General features: G+C 34.4%; 1 protein-coding gene and 1 pseudogene across 2 annotated transcripts; one reads left to right on the top strand and one right to left on the bottom strand.

Annotated features, from left to right (window-relative positions):
* Positions 1-36: 36 nt before the first annotated feature.
* Positions 37-14,855, top strand: LOC111279750 (15-cis-phytoene desaturase, chloroplastic/chromoplastic-like; annotated as a pseudogene). Its single transcript, XR_016334534.1, has 13 exons — positions 37-284; positions 558-749; positions 1,746-1,834; positions 2,309-2,366; positions 2,672-2,826; positions 4,107-4,255; positions 5,059-5,178; positions 5,649-5,851; positions 5,960-6,061; positions 11,645-11,706; positions 12,344-12,555; positions 12,972-13,134; positions 13,364-14,855. The product of XR_016334534.1 is annotated as a 15-cis-phytoene desaturase, chloroplastic/chromoplastic-like (transcript).
* Positions 14,856-15,246: 391 nt separating this feature from the next.
* LOC111279740 (wall-associated receptor kinase-like 1) lies at positions 15,247-20,488 on the bottom strand. Its single transcript, XM_022866765.2, has 4 exons — positions 19,675-20,488; positions 17,618-18,463; positions 17,156-17,383; positions 15,247-16,695 (listed from the first exon to the last, which is right to left on the bottom strand). The coding sequence occupies exons 1-4, from the start codon at positions 20,381-20,383 to the stop codon at positions 15,494-15,496; spliced, it is 2,985 nt and encodes a 994-aa protein (XP_022722500.2). The 5' UTR covers positions 20,384-20,488; the 3' UTR covers positions 15,247-15,493.
* Between the last annotated feature and the right edge of the window lie 281 nt (positions 20,489-20,769).

Here is a 20,769-nt window from a genome sequence, read left to right as displayed (position 1 = left end):
TAATAAATACAAAAGTACTCATTAGTATTTGGTAGAACTGCATCTATATGCTAAAGAAAATGGAGACAAAATGTTGAAGAATATTCCTGAAACAGCAACCAGCCCCAAAAATAGCAATCCGCCTAAAGCGTTTTGTATGATTTATGTCATGTTTACCTGTATTTCGGTTAGGCCAAACCCGAACTCTCAAGCCTTAAAAATACTAGTACACGTTAATGTCACTTCCACCACTTCCTCTGGCTGTCCTAGCTCGCTGTCCTAACTTCTAAGTTTCTATTACTAAGGCAAGTCAAGTATTTTAGTAATCTTTTCTGTAATTCAATCTACTCCTTCTCTGGGTTCTTTTTAGTTGCTTTGGTGGTGTTCAATTTGCATCTCAACACCCTTTTCTCCTCTTTTTGAAGCAAGTGGTTTTTTTTTTTTTTTTTTTGTGCTTGGATTTGTGAAGGCAAAAAAGGGTTTATTTTGCTTTCTGTTTATGATAGTTTTATGTGTTCTTCTTCTTCATGTTGATAAACTACAATTAACCATTTCTTGATTTTGCTTATTTGCAACAGCTGCAGTTGAATTGGGTCATAAAGATCTGAACTTTGGGTTATTGGTTTTGAAGAAAATGAGTCTCTGTGGCAGTGTTGCTGCTGTGCACTTAAACTTTAAAAGCAATTCAATAAGCATGGGAAGTGTCTTAGCTTTTAGAAGTGGTGAATCCATGGGAAATACCTTGAGAATTCCCTTTAAAAAGATGTCAAGTAAGGGTGCTTGTCCTTTGCAGGTTGGTTGTTGTTGATGAATGTTTGGATAACCTTACCCTTTTGTAATAGTGAGAGTTACTTGTTTTATTATTATGAGCCAGGTAGTTTGCATAGATTATCTAAGACCAGAGCTTGAGAGTACTGTTAATTTTTGGAGGCTGCTTCTTTTTCTGCTTCTTTTCATTCTGCTCCCCGTCCAGCTAAGCCATTGAAAGTCATAATTGCTGGTGCAGGAATGAATTTTCTCTTAATTCTGATATTTGTTTTCTTTGTCCTTTAGGAAATCCATTTTCTATACCTTTTGAATTTTTGGTGGCTTCTTTGTGCCATTGCTGTAGCTAAATTTCTTAAGTTTTTATTTTTATTTTTTATTTTTTTCATACGGATGAACTGAATTTTTGCCTAGACTTCATTCTGCCTTGGTTTTTAGCTAAATTTATTAACATTTTTCCAGTCGAGAGTCTCATACTCTGTCATTGGATTGTGACTTTGTGTTCAAAATGTTCCTATTTTACATTTTATTTGCTGATGTGACCATATCTAGTTTTATTAGAAGGCTGTGCCAATTTAGGGCCCTGTACTTTGTGAGAATTGGATGGTTTGCATGCAAGAATAATTAGGTAATAATTTGGTATTCTTCTGTCATAGGAGTCTGTGAATGTAAACATGTTGTTTGTTTCCTTTTACTAATTCCAAGGGTTAACTTTCCAGTATGAATATGCTTTTGTTTGATAGATAAAGAAGAATCTGCTTGCTTAAAAGCTATTGTTAGAATGTAAATATAGCCCTTTGGCCTTGGGTTGATATTGGTTTAATACCTAAAATTTTGTTCCTTTTGTGTTTTCTGCATGCCTTTGCCATGTATATCTTTTTGGGAATTAGTCTTATGAATGACATCTTAGTTCATTACAGGGTTCTAGATTTAATGTATGATCCATCACTTGAGTTTGTTTTTGCTACTAGACTAGACTTGCCACTTTTGAATTTTTGCAGGTTTGGCTGGTTTGTCAACTGGAAAGTATTTAGCGGATGCAGGTCACAAACCTCTGTTATTAGAAGCAAGAGATGTTCTAGGTGGAAAGGTTTTGGCACTATTTTTCATAGAAATTTACACCTATTATATTATTGTATCATCTTCTCATTTCTAAAATCTTATCGCGCATAATATGAGGAGATATCTTACACTTCATCTTTGATGAAGACAACACAATTTTAACTGCAAGATTTATTCAAGGAAGCTTTAGTTATTTTGCTGAATTATGGCATGCAGCATAAATTAAATAATGTTTACCAGTGAAACTAAACTGCATTAATGACTAACTTGAGTTTCTGTGGATAATTTCTTTTCTCAAGCCTCCAGTCACATGCAAAAGAAAAAAAAAAACTTTTGGTTTAAACTAAATTGATGATTTTTTATCAATTAAAATACCTTTAAATGGCTTCTTGTAAAAATTTTAAGCTTTTACCATGGCATGCATACCTATGTGGTTTAAGGTGTTCTTTTCCCTTATCCTTGTCTTCTGTGAGAGATTAGAGTTTGGTCTTATTTTAAACAGGTGGCTGCATGGAGAGATGATGATGGAGATTGGTATGAGACAGGCCTACATATATTCTGTAAGTATAGATACATTTTTTTGTTTTCTCAACCTTCCCCATCTGGACTTCCTCTTTACATTTTTGAAGGATCTACCCTTGTATTTGAAATTTCTTGTTCAGTAATTGATTTGATTCTTTATTTTGTTTTATTTTATCATCCTCCTTTTTAGTACTTGAAAGTTGTAAAGACATAGGTTTGTGGAAATTTTGGACAATATTTCCACCTATTGTTTTCTTCTTCATCTCCTGACTGTTTTATTGTGCCGAACTATCTGATACATTTCAACATCTTTTTTATTTATTTTTTCTTTTCATTTGGCAAGTCGGAGCTTATCCAAATGTGCAAAACTTGTTTGGAGAACTTGGCATCAATGATCGGCTGCAATGGAAGGAGCATTCTATGATATTGCAATGCCAAATAAACCTGGAGAGTTCAGCCGATTTGATTTTCCAGAAGCTCTACCTGCACCCATAAACGGTAAACAACTTAAATACATGGTAACTAAAGTTTGTATATGTTTGCACAAATCTATGAAAATGTGTTTTGCTTTTACAAACAGTAGGAAAATAGAACTGCCTGTTTGTGTACCTGTTTTGATTTAATTGGTTGGCTGTGGACAACACCTTGTTCTAAATGATTAATTAATAGTTGGAACAAGTTTTTCGCTCTTGTTGCCATTCTATCTTATAGGTTAGTCAATATATTCCAGTTTACTATTGATGCTTGTTCTTTCCATTTATGTGTACTTATTGTCAGTCACCCAAATTGCTCATCGCCTTTCCCTTAGTTTCCTTTAATTGTTTGTCATAGTAGAAAACATAAGACTGAAGCATTAGTTGTCCTTATTAGGTCCTGGTAATCCAAGATTGTTTAATTTGGGGCTTCTTAGGACCAACCTCATATTCAAGACAGGTTTCTCCACTTATTGCTAATTGATGTTAAGTTGTATGCCTTTTAATTGAAGATTATTGTTTTGCTTTCTTGAAATCTTGAACTATGAGAGTTGGGCCACTTTTGGAACTACACTAGCTTGTGGCAGAATGTTGACTTCCTCGGTTTATCAAGTTTTCATTTATCAAATTGGCTCTGTTTCATTATATTCAATCCAAAACGGATTCTAATGAACCCACTCTTTTGCGTATGAACTTTCCAGGCTCTTCATATAGGAAATGAGTCTTTTGGTGTTTCTAAGTCTACCAATGAGCATGTGAATCAGAACAGCTCATAACGGTTGGGTGTAAGGGGTTTTGGGAGGATGACCAATTATAATTTCTTGATCTTTCAACGGTGGGTTTTCTTCTTGTTGTGGCCATGGTAGCCATGGTAGGAAATTCGCAAAAGCTCTTCATATCTTATTTCTCTATGTTTGCTTGTTCCCTGTTTCAATTCTTTAATCTTTTTTTCTGGTGTGATTGATACAAATCCCTAGATTGTTTGCTTGAATTTTCGTTCTGTAAGGTTTTGATCTAGGAATGGATCTCAGCTTTTGTTATTATTATTTTTTTTTTGCCTTGTCCATGTATGTAGGAAGCCATACCTTGTTGGGGGCTGAATTACATTCCTCTTTTAGAATGTGTCTGATCCATATTACTGTTGGACCCATCGGGGTGATTGGGAAACTTTGTTTTGCCCTTATCATTTAAATTTATGTGGAATTTTTTCTACAGATGCTGAATGCCAGGACTAACACCTATGAAAGTAAAAAATTACAATTTGCATCTACTTTGCTTATATCTCCTATCAATGTAAACTGAAAGGGATATGGGCCATTTTGAAGAACAATGAAATGCTGACTTGGCCTGAGAAAGTAAAGTTTGCAATAGGACTTTTACCAGCAATGCTTGGTGGACAACCTTATGTTGAAGCCCAAGATGGTTTAACTGTTAAAGAGTGGATGAAAAAGCAGGTATGCCGGTTATTTTTTTGACAAAATTCTCCTTTCAAGGCTATTAGCACATACATAAATGGTATGGCTTCAAGTTTGGCTGGTGTCTGAGTGGTGAGCTTAGTTCATCCTGATAAAAACTTCCCAAAAAGAGCCTTGTCAACTTTAAGCTTTGCTCATATAATGGCGCAATTAATTTGCTGTCATGTGGTTGCATGCATGTATGGGTATGATACAGAGTTTTAAGCCTTTACCAAATACATGATACTTTTCTTGCTTGAGAAAGGTGCATAAGAGTACAAGTATAATAGAGCAACAATCCTTACGCCTGGATTTGTTTGAAGTCACTCGGGGTCCCTGAGGAGTCTCATTTCTGTGCCATATTCATAGTATTAAATGTGTGCATGACTGTCCATTGATTTTAGTGCTGGTGCTTCATTTTATATGAGTGAAACATGAAATATCATGATGCTAAACTTTTAGATGGGAGAAAAGTATTGCCGAAGGCCTCTAAGAAAATGGAAAAAGGAAGAGGGAGAGGGAGAGGTGTGAATTTATGAAATTGTGTAAGAAAAGAAACTTTAGAAACCAAGTTGCCTTGTGTGGAGTTATATTTAGTAGAGTGAACTTTTGTAGGTGATGCAAAGTCTATCAGTTAATGCATGCATTACCCTCCACATTCATTTAAACAATGCCCATGCACATTCATTTAAACAATGCCCATGTGTCATTGTCAATGAATCTGCTATGAATTGCTTTAAGTAGCAAAAACTTGTTAAATGATTAAAAATAAAGAAAACTGGTTTCATCATTTTCTTTTTCAGGGCATACCTGATCGTGTGACTGATGAGGTGTTTATTGCCATGTCAAAGGCACTGAACTTCATTAACCCCGATGAACTTTCAATGCAATGTATATTGATTGCTTTGAATCGATTTCTTCAGGTATAGTTCCCTTGTTTGCCTGCCCCACTGGTTTTATATTTATAACTTGATTATGTTGGATACAGAATCAGCAACAAAATAACAGAAAACTTATGCCATATGTCCATATGTCAATGGTAGTGACATTATTTGTGTCACAAAGGAATCTATAAATATGAAACTTGGACACCTCGATTAATACATCATTGTTAGATTAACAGACAGGTAATTTTAATTTTGGCGCACTGGATGTTCTCCAATCACTTTGAGATTGCATGTTTTCGTGTACTCTGATATTCTAGAATCTAGAAGCATCTACAGGTGGTGATGCTTTTGTAATTTGTACTGCAAGTAAGGTTCATTGAATATACATTTATTGGATAGTCATGTTCATTCATTTTTATACAGTCAAGGTTATACAAAATAGAAGGAAAACAAGCTGTTACAACATTACACTAGCTTGCTAAGAATGTATGAAAATCCAACAACAGGAGAAAAATGGATCAAAGATGGCATTCTTGGATGGACACCCTACTGAGAGGCTTTGCGTGCCTATTGTTAATCATATTGAATCACTGGGTGGTGAGGTCCGGCTTAATTCATGAATAAAGAAAATAGAGCTCAATGATGATGGAACTGTGAAGAGTTTTCTTCAATACAATTGAAGGAGATGCTTACGTAATTGCAACTCCAGGTATACTCTGTTTCCTATTGAATAGTACTATTTAGCTTTACTAGATTACCAGCTTTTCTAATAATAGCTGATGGATGTAGAACAGCTGATGGATGTAGAACTTGTCAGTTGATATCCTCAAGCTACTTTTGCCTGAAGATTGGAGAGAGATTTCATACTTCAAGAAATTAGATAAATTAGTTGGAGTTCCAGTTCTCAATGTTCACATATGATTAGTGTGAGAAAACACTTATTTACAGCTGATTGTAATATTGTAATCTGTATATTTATATTTGTATCTCTAAAATTAAGTATTTGTATCCCTAGAATTAAGGATAAAAAATTAGGATAGACAATCCCTCAATTATAGGATCAGTTTTTTAAGAAGATTTAGTTTTCTAGTTTAACCTCTAGTTAGTTGTATATAAACCTAAGGTTCTTGTATAATTCTTTATGAGCAGTTTTTCAATATACATTCAGTTTTTTCTTAGTTTTTCACACATTTTAATTTTTTAGTTTTTCCACATGGTATCAGAGTTTTAGGCTCTTCTTGGGAAGCAAAATTTTTAGCCTTCATTGCTGACTTCTATTTTAGATCTTCATTGTCGAACCCTGTTTAGGACTTCATTGTCGAACCTTGTTAAGGCTTTCATAGCTATTCTATTTTTCCCTTCTTTAGCCTTCATTGCTAAGAGTCATTTTTGGTTATATCTTAAGACTTGTTTCAGTTTAAAAAAAGATATCACTACCACCCAATTTGAGGAAATGTCAACTGGGAAAATCACCGGAGTACTATAGATGTCTCAGAAACAAGGAGAGTTCGACAGAGAAGAGATTGAAAAGCTGAGAAACCTATTGAAAACCATTGAAAAGCCTACTGTGGTATGTTCCTTGGGTAAGGTCTCTAGTTCAGGTAAAGCTTCTGGTTCTTATGGATTAAATGTTGCGGTTAAACCTATTACGAGTTCTTGGGTCATTGACTCAGGAGTCACAGACCATATGACACATTCCTCATAGAAGTTTAGTACATATACCCTGTATACTAGTAATAAGAAAATTGTTGTTGCAGATGGTTCACTTACTACAGTGGCAAGATTAGGAGATGTTGAAGTTAATCCCTCATTTGTTCTAAAAAATGTTTTTCATGTTCCTAGATTGTCTACTAATCTGATAACTATACAAAACTTACCAGAGATATGAATTGCAAAGTGACTTTTTATCCCTCTTATTGTGAATTTCAGGACCGGAGTCCGGGGAAGAGGATTGGACTTGCTAAGGGGAAGGATGGACTATACTATCTTGAGACATCAAATAACACAAGTAATATCAAGAATAGTTTACCTTTGTCATTTCTTTATGAAAAATCTTCCAATAAAGATAAAATTTGGCTTTATCATTTTCGTCTTGGACATCTTTCTTTTGAAACTTTGAGAAACAAGTTTCCTTCTTTGTTCAAAGGATTAAGTGAAGAAGATTTTCATTGTGATGTTTGTGAACTTGCAAAGCACAGACGTGTGTCTTTTCCAATTAGTAACAAAAGAAGTTTTACTCCCTTTTACTTGATTCACAGTGATATTTGGGGTCCCTCTATAATTCTTAACATTTCTGGTGCAAGATGGTTTGTTTCATTCATAGATGATTGTACCAGGGTCTCTTGGATTTTTTTACTTAAATCCAAATCACACGTGAATAATGTGTTTTTAAACTTTCAAAACATGATCCAAAATCAATTTGGAGTGAGAATCAAGAGATTTAGGTCTGATAATGCAAGAGACTATTTCAACCAGAGTCTAATCCACTTATTTCCAAAAGGAGGGGATATCTATGAGTCATCTTGTGTTAATACTCCACAATAGAATACAGTAGTAGAGAGTAAAAATAGCCATTTACTAGCCACAACCCGAGCCTTCCTTTTTCAAGCAAATGTACTCAAATCTTACTGGGGGAAAGTTGTTCTCACTGCCACACACATTATAAATAGGTTACCTTCAAGGGTTTTGGGATTTAAAACTCCTATAGAATTACTCTCACAATTCTATCACAACCTTAATACCACAAATAACTTCACACCTAGGATATTTGGTTATACGTTATTTGTTCATGTTCACAGTCATAATAGGGGAAAGTTGGATCCAAGAGCGATTAAGTGTATCTTTGTGAGGTATTCATCAACTCAAAAAGGGTATAAGTGTTATCATCCTCTTACCAAAAAATTTTATGTGTCTACAGATGTCACTTTTGAAGAAAGTAAACTATTTTTTACTCAATCTTATCTTCATGGGAGACTTCATTCATGGAAGATAAGGATAAAGACTTCTTTTTGCTTGATTTGTCCTCTTCCTTGACATTTTCACCCATTAATTCTTCTGAGTCAAAGCCTGTTTTTGCTGAGCCCAAGTCAAATATTGAATTTGAGTCTGAACTCATTCCAAATACAGAAGATGTGACAAAGGATAATATTGTTCTTGATTCTATGAAGGAATTACAAGTGTACTCAAGAAGGAAAGTTCCAAATCTTGAACCAATGGTAGTCCAAGAACCTGATCCTAACTCTGGAAAGAAGGTAACTACAGTTTTTGACTCTGTCTCTCAAAATGAGCATGAATTTCCTAAAATTATAGCTAGTGATTATGATCTATCTATTGCCATTAAGAAAGGAACCCGAGAATGTATTAAGCATCCACTATACCCAATCTCTAATTTTGTGTCATTTGAAAAATTCTCACTATCCCACAAAAATTTTCTTGTGAGCCTAAATACTATTTCTGTTCAAACTACATTATCTGAGGCATTATTCAGTGAGAAATGGAAGCAAGCCATGAAAATAAAAATGGAGGCCTTAGAGAAAAATAAGACATAGGAACTGGTAGAGTTGCCTAAAGGAAAAAATCCAGTGGGTTGTAAATGGTTTTCATTGTAAAATACAAGGTGGATGGTACTGTTGAAAGGTATAAAGCCAGGTTAGTGGCTAAGGGCTACACTCAAACCTATCGAGTGGAGTATCAGGAAACCTTTGCTTCAATTGCCAAGATGAATACAATTAGGATTTTATTATCATTGGCTGCAAATTACAATTGGTAGCTTCAACAATTTGATGTAAAGAATGCTTTTCTACATGGTGATTTGGAAGAAGAAATATATATGAAGGTTCCACCGGGATTTGGAGGTCATCTAGAAGCAAACAAAGTATGCAAGCTGAAAAAAGCTTTATATGGCCTTAATAATCTCCTAGGGCTTGGTTCGGGAGATTTGCCAAAGTGATGCTAGCGATGGGATATAAACAGAGTCAATGAGATCACACATTGTGTATCAAGCACTTTGATTCAGGGAGTCACAGTTCTATTAGTGTATGTTGATGATATAATTGTAATTGGGGATGATGAAAAAGAGAGAGAATCTCTAAAACAGTGTTTGGCTAGAGAATTTGAGATAAAAGAGCTAGGGAGATTGAAGTACTTCCTAAGAATTGAAGTAGCTCACTTACGGCATGGTATTTTTATCTCACAACAGAAATATGTGATGTATCTTTTGAAGGAAACTGGGAAGCTCACATGTAAACTTGCAAATACCCCTATAGATCCTAATCATAAAATTGGAGAAGCTAATGAAGATGCTGCTATAGATAGAGAGATGTACTAAAGGTTAGTTGGAAGACTCATTTATCTCTCACATACTAGACCTGATATAGCATATGCTATGAGTGTGGTAAGTCAATTTATGCATAGTCTTAAAGAAGTGCACCTATAGGCTGTCTACCTTATATTGCACTATTTGAAGGCCAATCCTGGGAAATGTATCTTATTCAAAAGAAATTCAGGACTAGTTCTAGAAGTATATACAGATGCTGATTATGCAGGTTCAGTAATTGATAGAAGATCCACCTCAGGCTACTGTACTTTCTTAGGTGGTAATCTTGTGACTTGGAGGAGTAAAAAACAAAATATGGTAGCAAGATCAAGTGCTGAAGCAGAGTTCAGAGCAATGGCTCAAGGAATTTGTGAACTATTATGGTTAAAGATTATCCTAGAAGACTTGAAGATCAAGTGGGATGGACCAATAAGAGTCTACTATGATAACAAGTCTGCAATAAGCATTGCATACAATCCTGTGCAACATGACAGAACAAAACACATTGAAGTAGATCAGCATTTCATAAAGGAGAAACTAGACAGTGGGTTGATTTGTACACCTTATGTATCAACCAAGGGTCAACTTGTAGATGTGTTGACTAAAGGTCTCAGCAGTGCAATATTTCAAGAAATTATTTCCAAGCTGGGAATGGAAAACACCTATTCACCAGCTTGAGGGGGAGCGTGGAAAAACACTTATTTACAGCTGGTTGTAATATTGTAATCTGTATATTTATATTTGTATCTCTAAAATTAAGTATTTGTATCTCTAGAATTAAGGATAAAAAATTAGGATAGATAATCCTTCAATTATGGGATCAGTTTTTTAAAAAGATTTAGTTTCCTAGTTTAACCCCTGGTTAGTTGTATATAAACCTAAGGTTCTTGTATAATTGTTTATGAGCAGTTTTTTAATATATATTCAGTTTTTTCTCTTAGTTTTTCACACAGTTTAATTTCTTAGTTTTTCCACAGTTAGTAACAAATTCTATTGTTTATTCAAACAATTCATTGGTATTGTTATTGGTCTGTCTCATTCCCCCAAACCTTTTCTAAATCTTTGCACTTCATACAGATGTTGTTTGAAGTAAGTACATCCTGTTGACTTCTATTGATATCTTTTCAACTGATTTAACATGGAAACTTAAAAGAAGTGTTAGGGGAAGAAACTATAATATGTGGGTATTGATCTTGACCATGAGCTGAATGGTTGAGTGCTGATGCAGCATATTATAATCCAGTTGAGAGCACCTAGGGTATAGAGTCCCACATCGGAACAGTGCTGGAGAAATGAAGGACTGGTATATGTTTTTCAGCCCTTCACAAAAGATATTGCTCATCATTTACATTATGTCCTTCATTTGAAATGCCCTCTAAGCAAAAAGCAGGAGTGTTGGCCATGTGCTATGACTCTCTAGGTTGCATAGACTTTTAAGAGTAGTTTAGAAGAGCATGCATGTGTTTCCAATTGTTGTTATGTGGTGCAATTTTATTATTTTCATGTCAGCATCTTTAAGCTGTATTAATAAGCTTTGGGCTTTTGGTTGAATATCCCATGGTTTTCTCTTATTTTCCCATTGAAAATGGGACAAACAAAGGGTGATTTATTTGAGGTTATACAGAAAAAGGGTAGTTCATTTGAGGTTATATTGTGGCCAATGGTGTGCAGAGTCACAATGAGAGGGCAAAATTGTGGAGTACTTTTCAGTGCTCATAAGCAGGGTGGAGCTAAACTCAAAGCCCAATATGGACAAAATTCACATGCGAGGGGTAATTGTTCAGTGGAGATGGCTGGGAGCTGTTTCCTACTTCAACGAGCAGCCAGAAAAATGAAGGATTCATGCATCACAAGTTTAGACCAATGTTAAAACCTTTAGGTTTTACATTGTCCCCAACACCGTTCACCGATCTCCCTTCAGAATGCAGCCTTATTTTTGTTCAGAGTTATTGTAGCAAGCATTTTTGTCCCTAATTTCTTATTAATTCACTGCACTTCACTGATGAAATGAATTTAGTGATACATGTGTGCTATTCCCTTATAAACAGATGCATTATTATCTATAGTGCTATGATATTCAGATCTTTTTTGCGTTTCAAGACTGCAATATGTATATATTTATACCTTTCCCACCAAAATTTAATATGAGAACCCATGGTTGAGTGATATAGATTATCTCCATTTGCAGGTTTGATAGGAAATTGAGGAACACCTATGATCATCTACTCTTCAGCAGGTCTTCCTCCTTAATCTATCAGCCCTTTAATTTTCCCCCTCTTTGCTATATTCAGCTCTCATGCTTGTTATCTGCCTGCCGCATCGTAGCTTTATGAATTTTTGCTAAACGTCTTTCTAAATTCATGATATTCATGTAGAAATGGAACTAGAATAAATTTTGAGGAAGAAAGTTATTTGCTTATAAGAATGTGGAAACCAGAGTGTAGGGATATTATTACTTCCAGTCTATGGTCTCTGCTATTGATAGCCAAGCAATGCCTGAAACAAATGGCGGTAATCAGGTGTCCAATAGTCATCAAACTCCTGTTTCCCAATCTAAGGCAGAAGGTAAGCAACCTATTGAAGTCACTGGTATTGATGAACATGGGAAAATTACTTACAAAAATTGACTTAGCCTTGGATGGGGAACCTATTAATTATTGGCAACTGTCAAATCCAAAGAACGCTTGGATATAGAAGTGTAATTTTAACTCAACCTTCCATGAGAATTGAGAAAAGGAAAGTTTGAGAAAGTAATAATTATAAAAGAATAAAATGATAGGTGCAGAGACATTACTGTTACTCCCCCTTTTAATAATTTTTTTGGTTATATAAAAGAGGTTTACTGAATTAGCTTTTTGTCTCCTCATTCATGCATGCAACCACTACTTAATGATTTATTGTTTTATGCAGGAATATTACAATCCAAACCAATCCATGCTGGAGTTAGCTTTTGCCCCTGCAGAAGAATGGATTGCACGAAGTGACTCAGAAATTATTGATGCCACAATGAAGGAACTTGCAAAGCCCTTTCCTGATGAAATTTCTGCAGATCAGAGCAAAGCAAAAGTCATAAAGTATCATATTGTTAAAACACCAAGGTTAGATTGAGTGCATTCTTTCAGAATCTTTATTAGTACTTTTTTTTAAAATCAAATCCAAGCCATTTCTTGAAATGTTATGCCATGGCTGAAAAATGCATGGCCGGTGATGGCTTCCCCTTATATTCATATAGTGATGCATCAAAGAGTATAATTGCGCTAGAAACATGTGAGAAATATTTATTTCAAATTTTTCATGGAAGCTTTTAATGCTATCTTGGACAAACTTTCATACGATCTCTAAACAGGATTTCAGTAGCATTTCATACATATGTTTGCACATGCATGCATGAATGCATTTATCTATATGTGGAACTGTACACTTATATTAAATGGATTGCAGGCCTTAAATCAATTTACATTTGTACCTTGGTCACTAGATTCCTACTGAAACTAAAAGCTAATTATCATTTCAGATCTTTATATAAAACTGTTCCAAATTGTGAACCCTGCTGCCCCTTGCAAAGATCTCTGATAGAGGGGTTCTATCTAGCAGGTGGTTACACAAAGCAAAAGTATTTAGCTTCAATGGAAGGTGCTGTTCTCTCAGGGAAGCTTTGTGCACAGTCTATTGTACAGGTACTTTTTGCATTATTTTGCTCTGCCATGTTGCTATAACTGAGCCGGTTAAGTTTCACTTTTTTCCTGCATAAAGTTCAATTACTAGTTGTCTAAGATGCCAAACCTCTTGCTATACACTATGCCAGGAGAGTTTTGTAAAGGTGACAATAAGTCCATACAATAGGACGGTGAAATGAAATTATCTGTTGTGCTTGTTTCAGCACTTCTAATGTATCGAAATATGCAGGATTACAAGTTGCTTCTTACTTTGGGACAAAGAAAGTTGACAGGAGCAAACATTCACTGATGGCTTTTATGTTGGAAGGCAAAAATTCACAAGTTCCATTGTTCAAGGCCAGTAGGTTAGTGGTCTCTCAGCGGTACACACACACACACACACACACACACATATATATATATATATGTATCATATACCCCTATAAAATCTGTAACATGTGCAAAGACAGCATCACAAACTGCATGTAAAATTCTTTTGGTGGAATCTATATGATCTTCAATTATCCTGTTAAAAGAAAAAGAAAGAAAAAGAAAAGGAATCTATATAATCTTCATCATTCTAGCAACTTCTAAGTTTTTGAGGAATCATCGTCATAAATAATCATAATCACAATTATGCTGTAGAATACATTATTCATCTTTAAGTCAACAAATTAAGATAGAAACACTGAGTTCATTGACATTGCAACCCCACTAGATTGAGTGGTAACCTGTAAGTTAGAAATTGAGGCTTCCCTTTTGTAGAAAGATTAAAGTGCAAGAATGGAAGGGGAAAAGGAGAAACAAAAAATATTTTTACTAGTGTTTAATTCGGTAGCTGAGAGAAGAACATGTAGAGTAAGGATAGAGTTATGTTTCAGGCTATTTATTTAGGAACACTTATAGTATATCCTCACTTAATCTCTTTATTTCTTGTATATTTGCTACTTAATTTTAGAGAATTATTACTCACATAGCAATGCTTTGTTTTGTAACAACTAGTTATGGCCCTTTGTTACCCGAGTAAATTTTTTCTTCTCGCTATTGGCATGAAGAGGAGGACACAATCGGGAGATAACTGCTTCCTGCATGAACACGACAAATTGGTCCTTTCCCCTCTATTAGATTTCTCCGAATCTCTTCATTGACCTTCTTTCCAACAATAATCCTGAAAGCAAAAAACGAAGTACTGAACAATAGATAGAATCCAAAACTTAGAAGAACGTTACACTACAATGATAGTTGTTGTTGTTGTTGTTGTTTTTCTTTTTTTGTTTTTTTTTTTTGCCCCTTTTGGTTATAACTAACATTACATAGGTAACAAATATCAAAGTGAGTGCTTCTGGTTGAAATTGGAGGCAAGAGTAGTGAAAGTGATAGTAGCAGGAAGAACAGGGGAAATCTTACAGGACGTGTTTGCAAAAAAAAAATACTGGGTTCTGGTTGAAACCAATGGCAGCTATATCGGATTAGGTTGTGATATTTTGGAGAAGAAAGAGGAATTTAGTAGTCAATTTTCTTGCTGAAAGGAATGCATATATTGTTACCGGTGATAAACAACTGCATATAAAATAAGAATGTTTGGGGTTCATGCTTCATAGATGGGTTAATTCGTATTCGTATAATGTTTGTTTCATATAAAACATGTATAAAATATAAAAATTATTATGTTATAATTTGTGTCGATACGAAAACATAAATTATAATATTTTATTTTGTCAAATTCATATGATTTTTATCAAAATTTTAAACCATACAATTTTTATATTGGGTCCGAAGTTACCATGTTTAGTTGTTCTATGATAGAGAGTCTTGTCCATTAGGTATTCATTCTGAAGTCTTCTTTTTCCTTTTTGATAATTCCTTTATGAACGCTTGGCAGCCTCGTTTTTCTCGTTCATTTTCTGAAAATTTCAAAATGATGGCAGTGATGGCATATGTTAGATCTCAACAATTATGGTCACTAGGGCACCTATTCTACTTAAAAATCAATGGAAAGAAACAAGTAAAAAAGAAATGGTATCTTCTTTTACATGTACGAAATAATATGAACTTCGTCTTCACATGTAGGTATACCAAGATCAACAGGTGGAAGTCAACAATGCTAAATATATATATATATATATATATATATTCATATTTATGTTTAACCATCGTCAAAAGATTATTCTAATCAATCATGACATTTGAAAAGGAGATGGTCTTAGACATGCATTTGAAACCTTCCATAAGGGGTGAGCAGAAAGTAAAGAGAGGAAGAAAAAATGAAGTAAGAAAGAGTTTGAAATTAAAACAAGGATGAGCTAAACCACACAGGCAAATATATTACAAAGAAAAGACACCAAAGGAAGAAAGTTTAACAAGTACCGCTGGAAACCAACTAGGAGTATGTATCCATTGGCAGAGTTACACTATCGTTTATGATTGACCTAGACGTTGAACAAGAAGCAATAGCGGGAGGTTCGATCATGTCATCTATATCAGAATATTCATCCACACTTTGTTCAATAGCATTAGCTTCTTCTGATGCTCTAATCCTCTCCAGCTCCTTTGCAACTTGTTTCATCGTGGGCCTTTTCTTTCCATTAAGATTCAAGCTTCTTTTCGCTAGCTTTGCAACTGCTATAATCTCTTCTTCTGTACCATTATTCCCTACCATTGGATCAAGAATGTCAAATAGGGAATTCTCCTTCATTGTAAGCAGAAAAAAGTTTACCAAGCTTCTCACTTCCTCTGATTGTATCGAGGAGATAGGTTTTTGTCCGGTCAGAAGTTCAACAAGAACAACCCCAAAACTATAAACATCACTCTTCTCTGTAAATTGATTCGACCGAAAATACTCTGGATCCAAGTATCCGAATGTTCCTTGCACTTGAGTAGTTAGATGAGTTTGCTCAAGTGCAATTGATCTTGAAATTCCAAAATCTGACACTTTTGCTCTGTATTTATCATCCAACAGTATGTTGCCAGATTTGATGTCTCGATGATAAATAGGGACAGAAGCAGCTGAATGCAAATAGGATAGAGCATCGGCGATTTCAATTGCAATTCGTAAACGCATTTCCCATGTCAATGGGAATTCTTCATTTTGGTCATGTATGAGTTGATAGAGTGTTCCATTGGGGATGAACTCATACACTAGTAAAGGAACCTTTGTCTCCAGGCAACATCCTAAAAGCTTAACAACATTTCTATGGTTAATCTGTGATAAAAGTATCACCTCATTGATGAACTGTTCAAGCTGCTTTTCATCAACTTTCTTCTCTTCCACCATTTTAGACTTCTTGATTGCCACAATGCTTCCATCCGTTACCATTCCCTTATAAACAGTTCCTTGGCCGCCTTGACCGAGGATTCGATTCTCGCTGTAGTAATCTGTCGCCTTTTCCAACTCCTTTGATGTAAACAACCTTATTTTTTCAACATTACCTTCATTGTTGGACAATTGTTGTTGCAGTAGTAAACCTCCATTCCTTCTAAAATATTTTTGCTTCATCTTGATGGTTTTTCTCCTTTTTAGTACTTTGTACAGATACCATGTACCTAGTAGCACAAATACTGTCCCAATACTAGTGCTGCAACCTGTATAGGAAACATAATTTATTAATGCACAAGATAAATTTGCAAATTAGTATATATTAAGAAAAACCGTACACGCATTTCAACATGATTCATATTTTCTGTCTTTAAGAAAGAGAATTTATCAGCACTTAGCTTTAACTCAGTGGTAAGAGTGGGTACTGCAATTTTAGTATAGATCTTTTGTTCAATGAACAAGTAGTACTTCCCCGTTAAAGAAAACTTAAAAAAATGTTAATATAATAATCTTTATATTACAGTAAAATATTCAATGTGACAATAAAATCTTTACTTTAATATATGAATTATGAATCTATTAATTAATGTGATATTTACTTCTGGTATAATTAATTATAAATGATAATATGTGAGAATAAATAATTTTTTAAATATTATATTAAATATTTCGTTATAATTCAAAAAATATTTCGTAACATTAACTTAAAAAAAAATTAATGCATACCTATAATGATCGGCAAATTCCGAGACTTTGTAGGCTCCTCCATCGAGAACGCTGGTAAACCATTAAAATTTTTTGGTGAACTAGGAGTTGAATCTACGCGATTGCACGAATCGTCCGCACTTGAGTATTGATATGAATAAGGGCACGGCGACGAGCAGTAATCGTCCGGAGCATTTAAACAAAGCATATCGCAGTACCTATATTTAAGAAGCCCACATTTGCCTATTTCTGCCATTTATGAAACGAATAAATAAAGTTATGTTCATATAAAAGTATGTTAATTAAGAAATGCCAAAACAAATAAAAGTTTCATTTTCCTTTTTATATTGTGCAAATTTTCAACATACGAGCCCACACAAAATATTCTTATGGTCAACAATTTATCGGGTTCAAATTCAGATACCTTTTATATATATATATATATATATATATATATATATATATATTCTATTAGTACGATACCTTGGCATACATGACTATCATAATAATTGTTGTCCGAATTGACATCCGCGCTGCAAACACATAGATGGCTGACGCTCAATCTTGCCCAACAATATTGACCACTGGAGCTACAAAAGGTCTCTAAACCATCTTTCAGCTCACACTGCCCAGCTATTGGCCTGCCCCATTGCAGTGCTGTAGGAACGTGTCCATCTTTTGGTGAACCCCAGTCCCAGTGCAGTGTTGTAGGAATGAGTCCAAATTCCGGTGTTCCGGGAACGTTGTCCAACAAACTTACGTCCACCACGAAAGCAGATCCACATGATTTCTTGCTGCCATTACTCGGATAGATCTCTGTCATGTTTACAGCAAGGGAACTGAGACCCGGAGGAATTTTCGCAAGGCAGCTACCATTGGAGGTCACAATATTGCTACAACGAGGTTGCAGGCAGCCAGCAACAGGATAATCAGTTAGATTACGAAGAATAGTAGCCACACTACCGCAACCTACAGACACGAATCTGTTGAAGATATCTGAGAAGAAAAAGGGGCTGCCTGTTAAGTTGACACTGACCCCATTATTATCTTCACTTTTATTGCGGCAATTGAAATAAGTTACTGAATTGTTAACGATAACTCTGCCTAGGGAAAATGAAACACTGAGTAGTTGCATGTTGATGCTACGTATGAAAGGCTTTGGCCCATCATCGGTTTCTTTGCAACTTATTCTGAACCACTCATTCATGTAACACCCGACTTTAATTCCAAATGGGTATGTAATATTAACCTTCCCACATCTTTCAGTACAGACATGCTTGGGAGGTACAGGTACTGGGCCAACTTGTTCTGGTTGTTGGCAAAGTGCCGCTGCTTAGCAAGAACAGAAGCATCAATTAATAATAATAATAATGATGATAAAATTAATTTTGATAAAACTAAAATAGTGATAGTGATGAAATTAATACATGTAATAGTAATATTAAAATTAACGGATATGTATTTGAATGCAAAATTATTAGTGAAAATAATATTATAATGAAAAAATAAAATAATCATTAATAGTATTAGATTAAAAATTATATGTAATAAAAAATTTAAATTATTTAATATTTATAAAATTAATAAATTATTTAAAATTTATTAATTATTTTTATGACAAATAATAAATTTTAAGTAAATAATTAAAAATAAAAAAATAATATATCAAATAATATTTTTAGTAAATTAAATTAAAAAATTATTTCAAAATTTTTTAAATAAAAAAATAAAAGAAAAATTAACAAAGTAAAAAAAAATTGTTAGGTATTTTTGTGTTTATAATAATTATTAAAAAAAAAAAAACCAAATGAATCTCCGATGAAACATTAGATTAACAACGACTAGTAAAAAATCGACATCAATGGCACCGTCCAATTAAAACCAAATGCAAATTTTCACACTGTTCAACGTAATTAGCACAATCTTCCACTGCAATGGCACCCGATTAAATCTACAAGCAGCCTTATTCATAAATAATTTATATTGTGCTTAAAATTTAAAAATTTATTGAAAAATATCGAGAAGAATTTAAAAAGGAAAGAGAAGAAAAAATGCTAATGGATTTACAGGAGACAGAAGTGGGTGTGGTTTGTCTCTGTTAAAGCTGGTATTTTTTTTTTCACAATGCTAAAGCTGATACGATGAAAAAAATTGGGTAAAACCTACATGTATGTATCTCATGTAGTTTGTCTCACATTTTCTGTGATGCGCCACTTTCCAATTTATATTTTTTATTTATAATTTTGAAATTTACTTTCGTTGTTAAAAAGGACATAACCATAAAAAATTAATTAAATTTTAATGAAAATTTAAAATTATCCTTATTTTTATTTTTGACATTTTTATTTTTTTTTATAATAAAACAAACCCAAAAATTGTAATGTAAAAGTAAAAAAATTCCACAAACACTGTGAATAGAAAAGTAGCAAATCACCTATGATGCATATAGGGTTTGCCCCAAAAAATATTATCTAATTATTTCTAATATTAATTTAATAAAATAAGAAAGCAATAATAAAGTGATCACGATTAATGCCAACCTCCCAAATCGCAATTGACGGAGTTCCATTCCAGCGTTGCAGGAACATGCGTCGTATCAATGCTTATGCTGTCGGGGAATTGGAGATCTGGACCCGATGAGTTTAACTTGCTTAAGTCAAATATGAAAGCAGATGCGCATCTCTTGCTGTATTCTTGCTTCCCAGGATTAATGATCTCTGTCATGGTTGCAGTGTAGGAAGTGAGATTTTCAGAAATTACGGCATAGCAGCCACCAAATTTAGAAGCTAGGTGGTCACATCGTTGTTGTACGCAGCTAGCGAGGGGATCAGTTTGAATTTCGCGAGAAACAATGGCCAAATTCCCGCAACCTACTGACCCGAATATGTTGAATCTACTTGAGAAGAAAAATGGACTGCCTTCTAGGTTGACAATAGCACGACAAATGGTGCCATTGGTTCCTTTATTGCCGCAATTGAGATAAGTTACCGGATTGTTGACGGCCACAGCGCCATCTGACCAAAAGGAATCGAGAAGCTCCAGATTGATGCGACTGATGAAAGGCTTTAGCCCATTAGCGGTTTTGTTGCAAGTTACTCTAAACCACGAATTTTTATAGCAACCAGTTGCTATTCCAAATGGGGATGGAATAACAACATCCCCACATGTTTCATTACAAACAAACTCGTTTGTTTCTTTCGATGTTGCTGCTTGAATAAGCCATAGTAGCAGGATGAAGTAAATGCCCATTTTCTCTTAATTTCTCCCACCCTCGATTGTTAATTTCTTTCTATGAGGGAAATTGATGAAGATTTTGCTGGCAGCTTAAGTCAATTAGATAAAGGCCGGCGTATATTCAGAGGCTCCAAGAAAGTTCTTGGTTTTTGCGCTCCAGTTTTCTGCATTTGACCATCACCGGTTTCTTTGCAGTTTACTCTGAACCAATCATTCATGCAACATCCGACTTTAATTCGAAATGGGTATGTAATATTAACTTTCCCATATCATGCAATATAGTCAGCCTTGAAAGGTACAAGTACTGGGTCAGCTGGCTCTGAATTTTTCAAGATTTTTTAAATAAAAAAATAAAATTTTTTTTTTGCATTTATAATAAGAATTAAGGAGAAAAAAAAAAC

This window comes from Durio zibethinus, chromosome 27 (assembly GCF_047325235.1).
Source record: "Durio zibethinus cultivar Kanyao isolate XHJ-2024 chromosome 27, ASM4732523v1, whole genome shotgun sequence".
Taxonomy (NCBI): Eukaryota; Viridiplantae; Streptophyta; class Magnoliopsida; order Malvales; family Malvaceae; genus Durio; species Durio zibethinus.
This window is presented reverse-complemented; position numbering and strand designations above follow the sequence as displayed.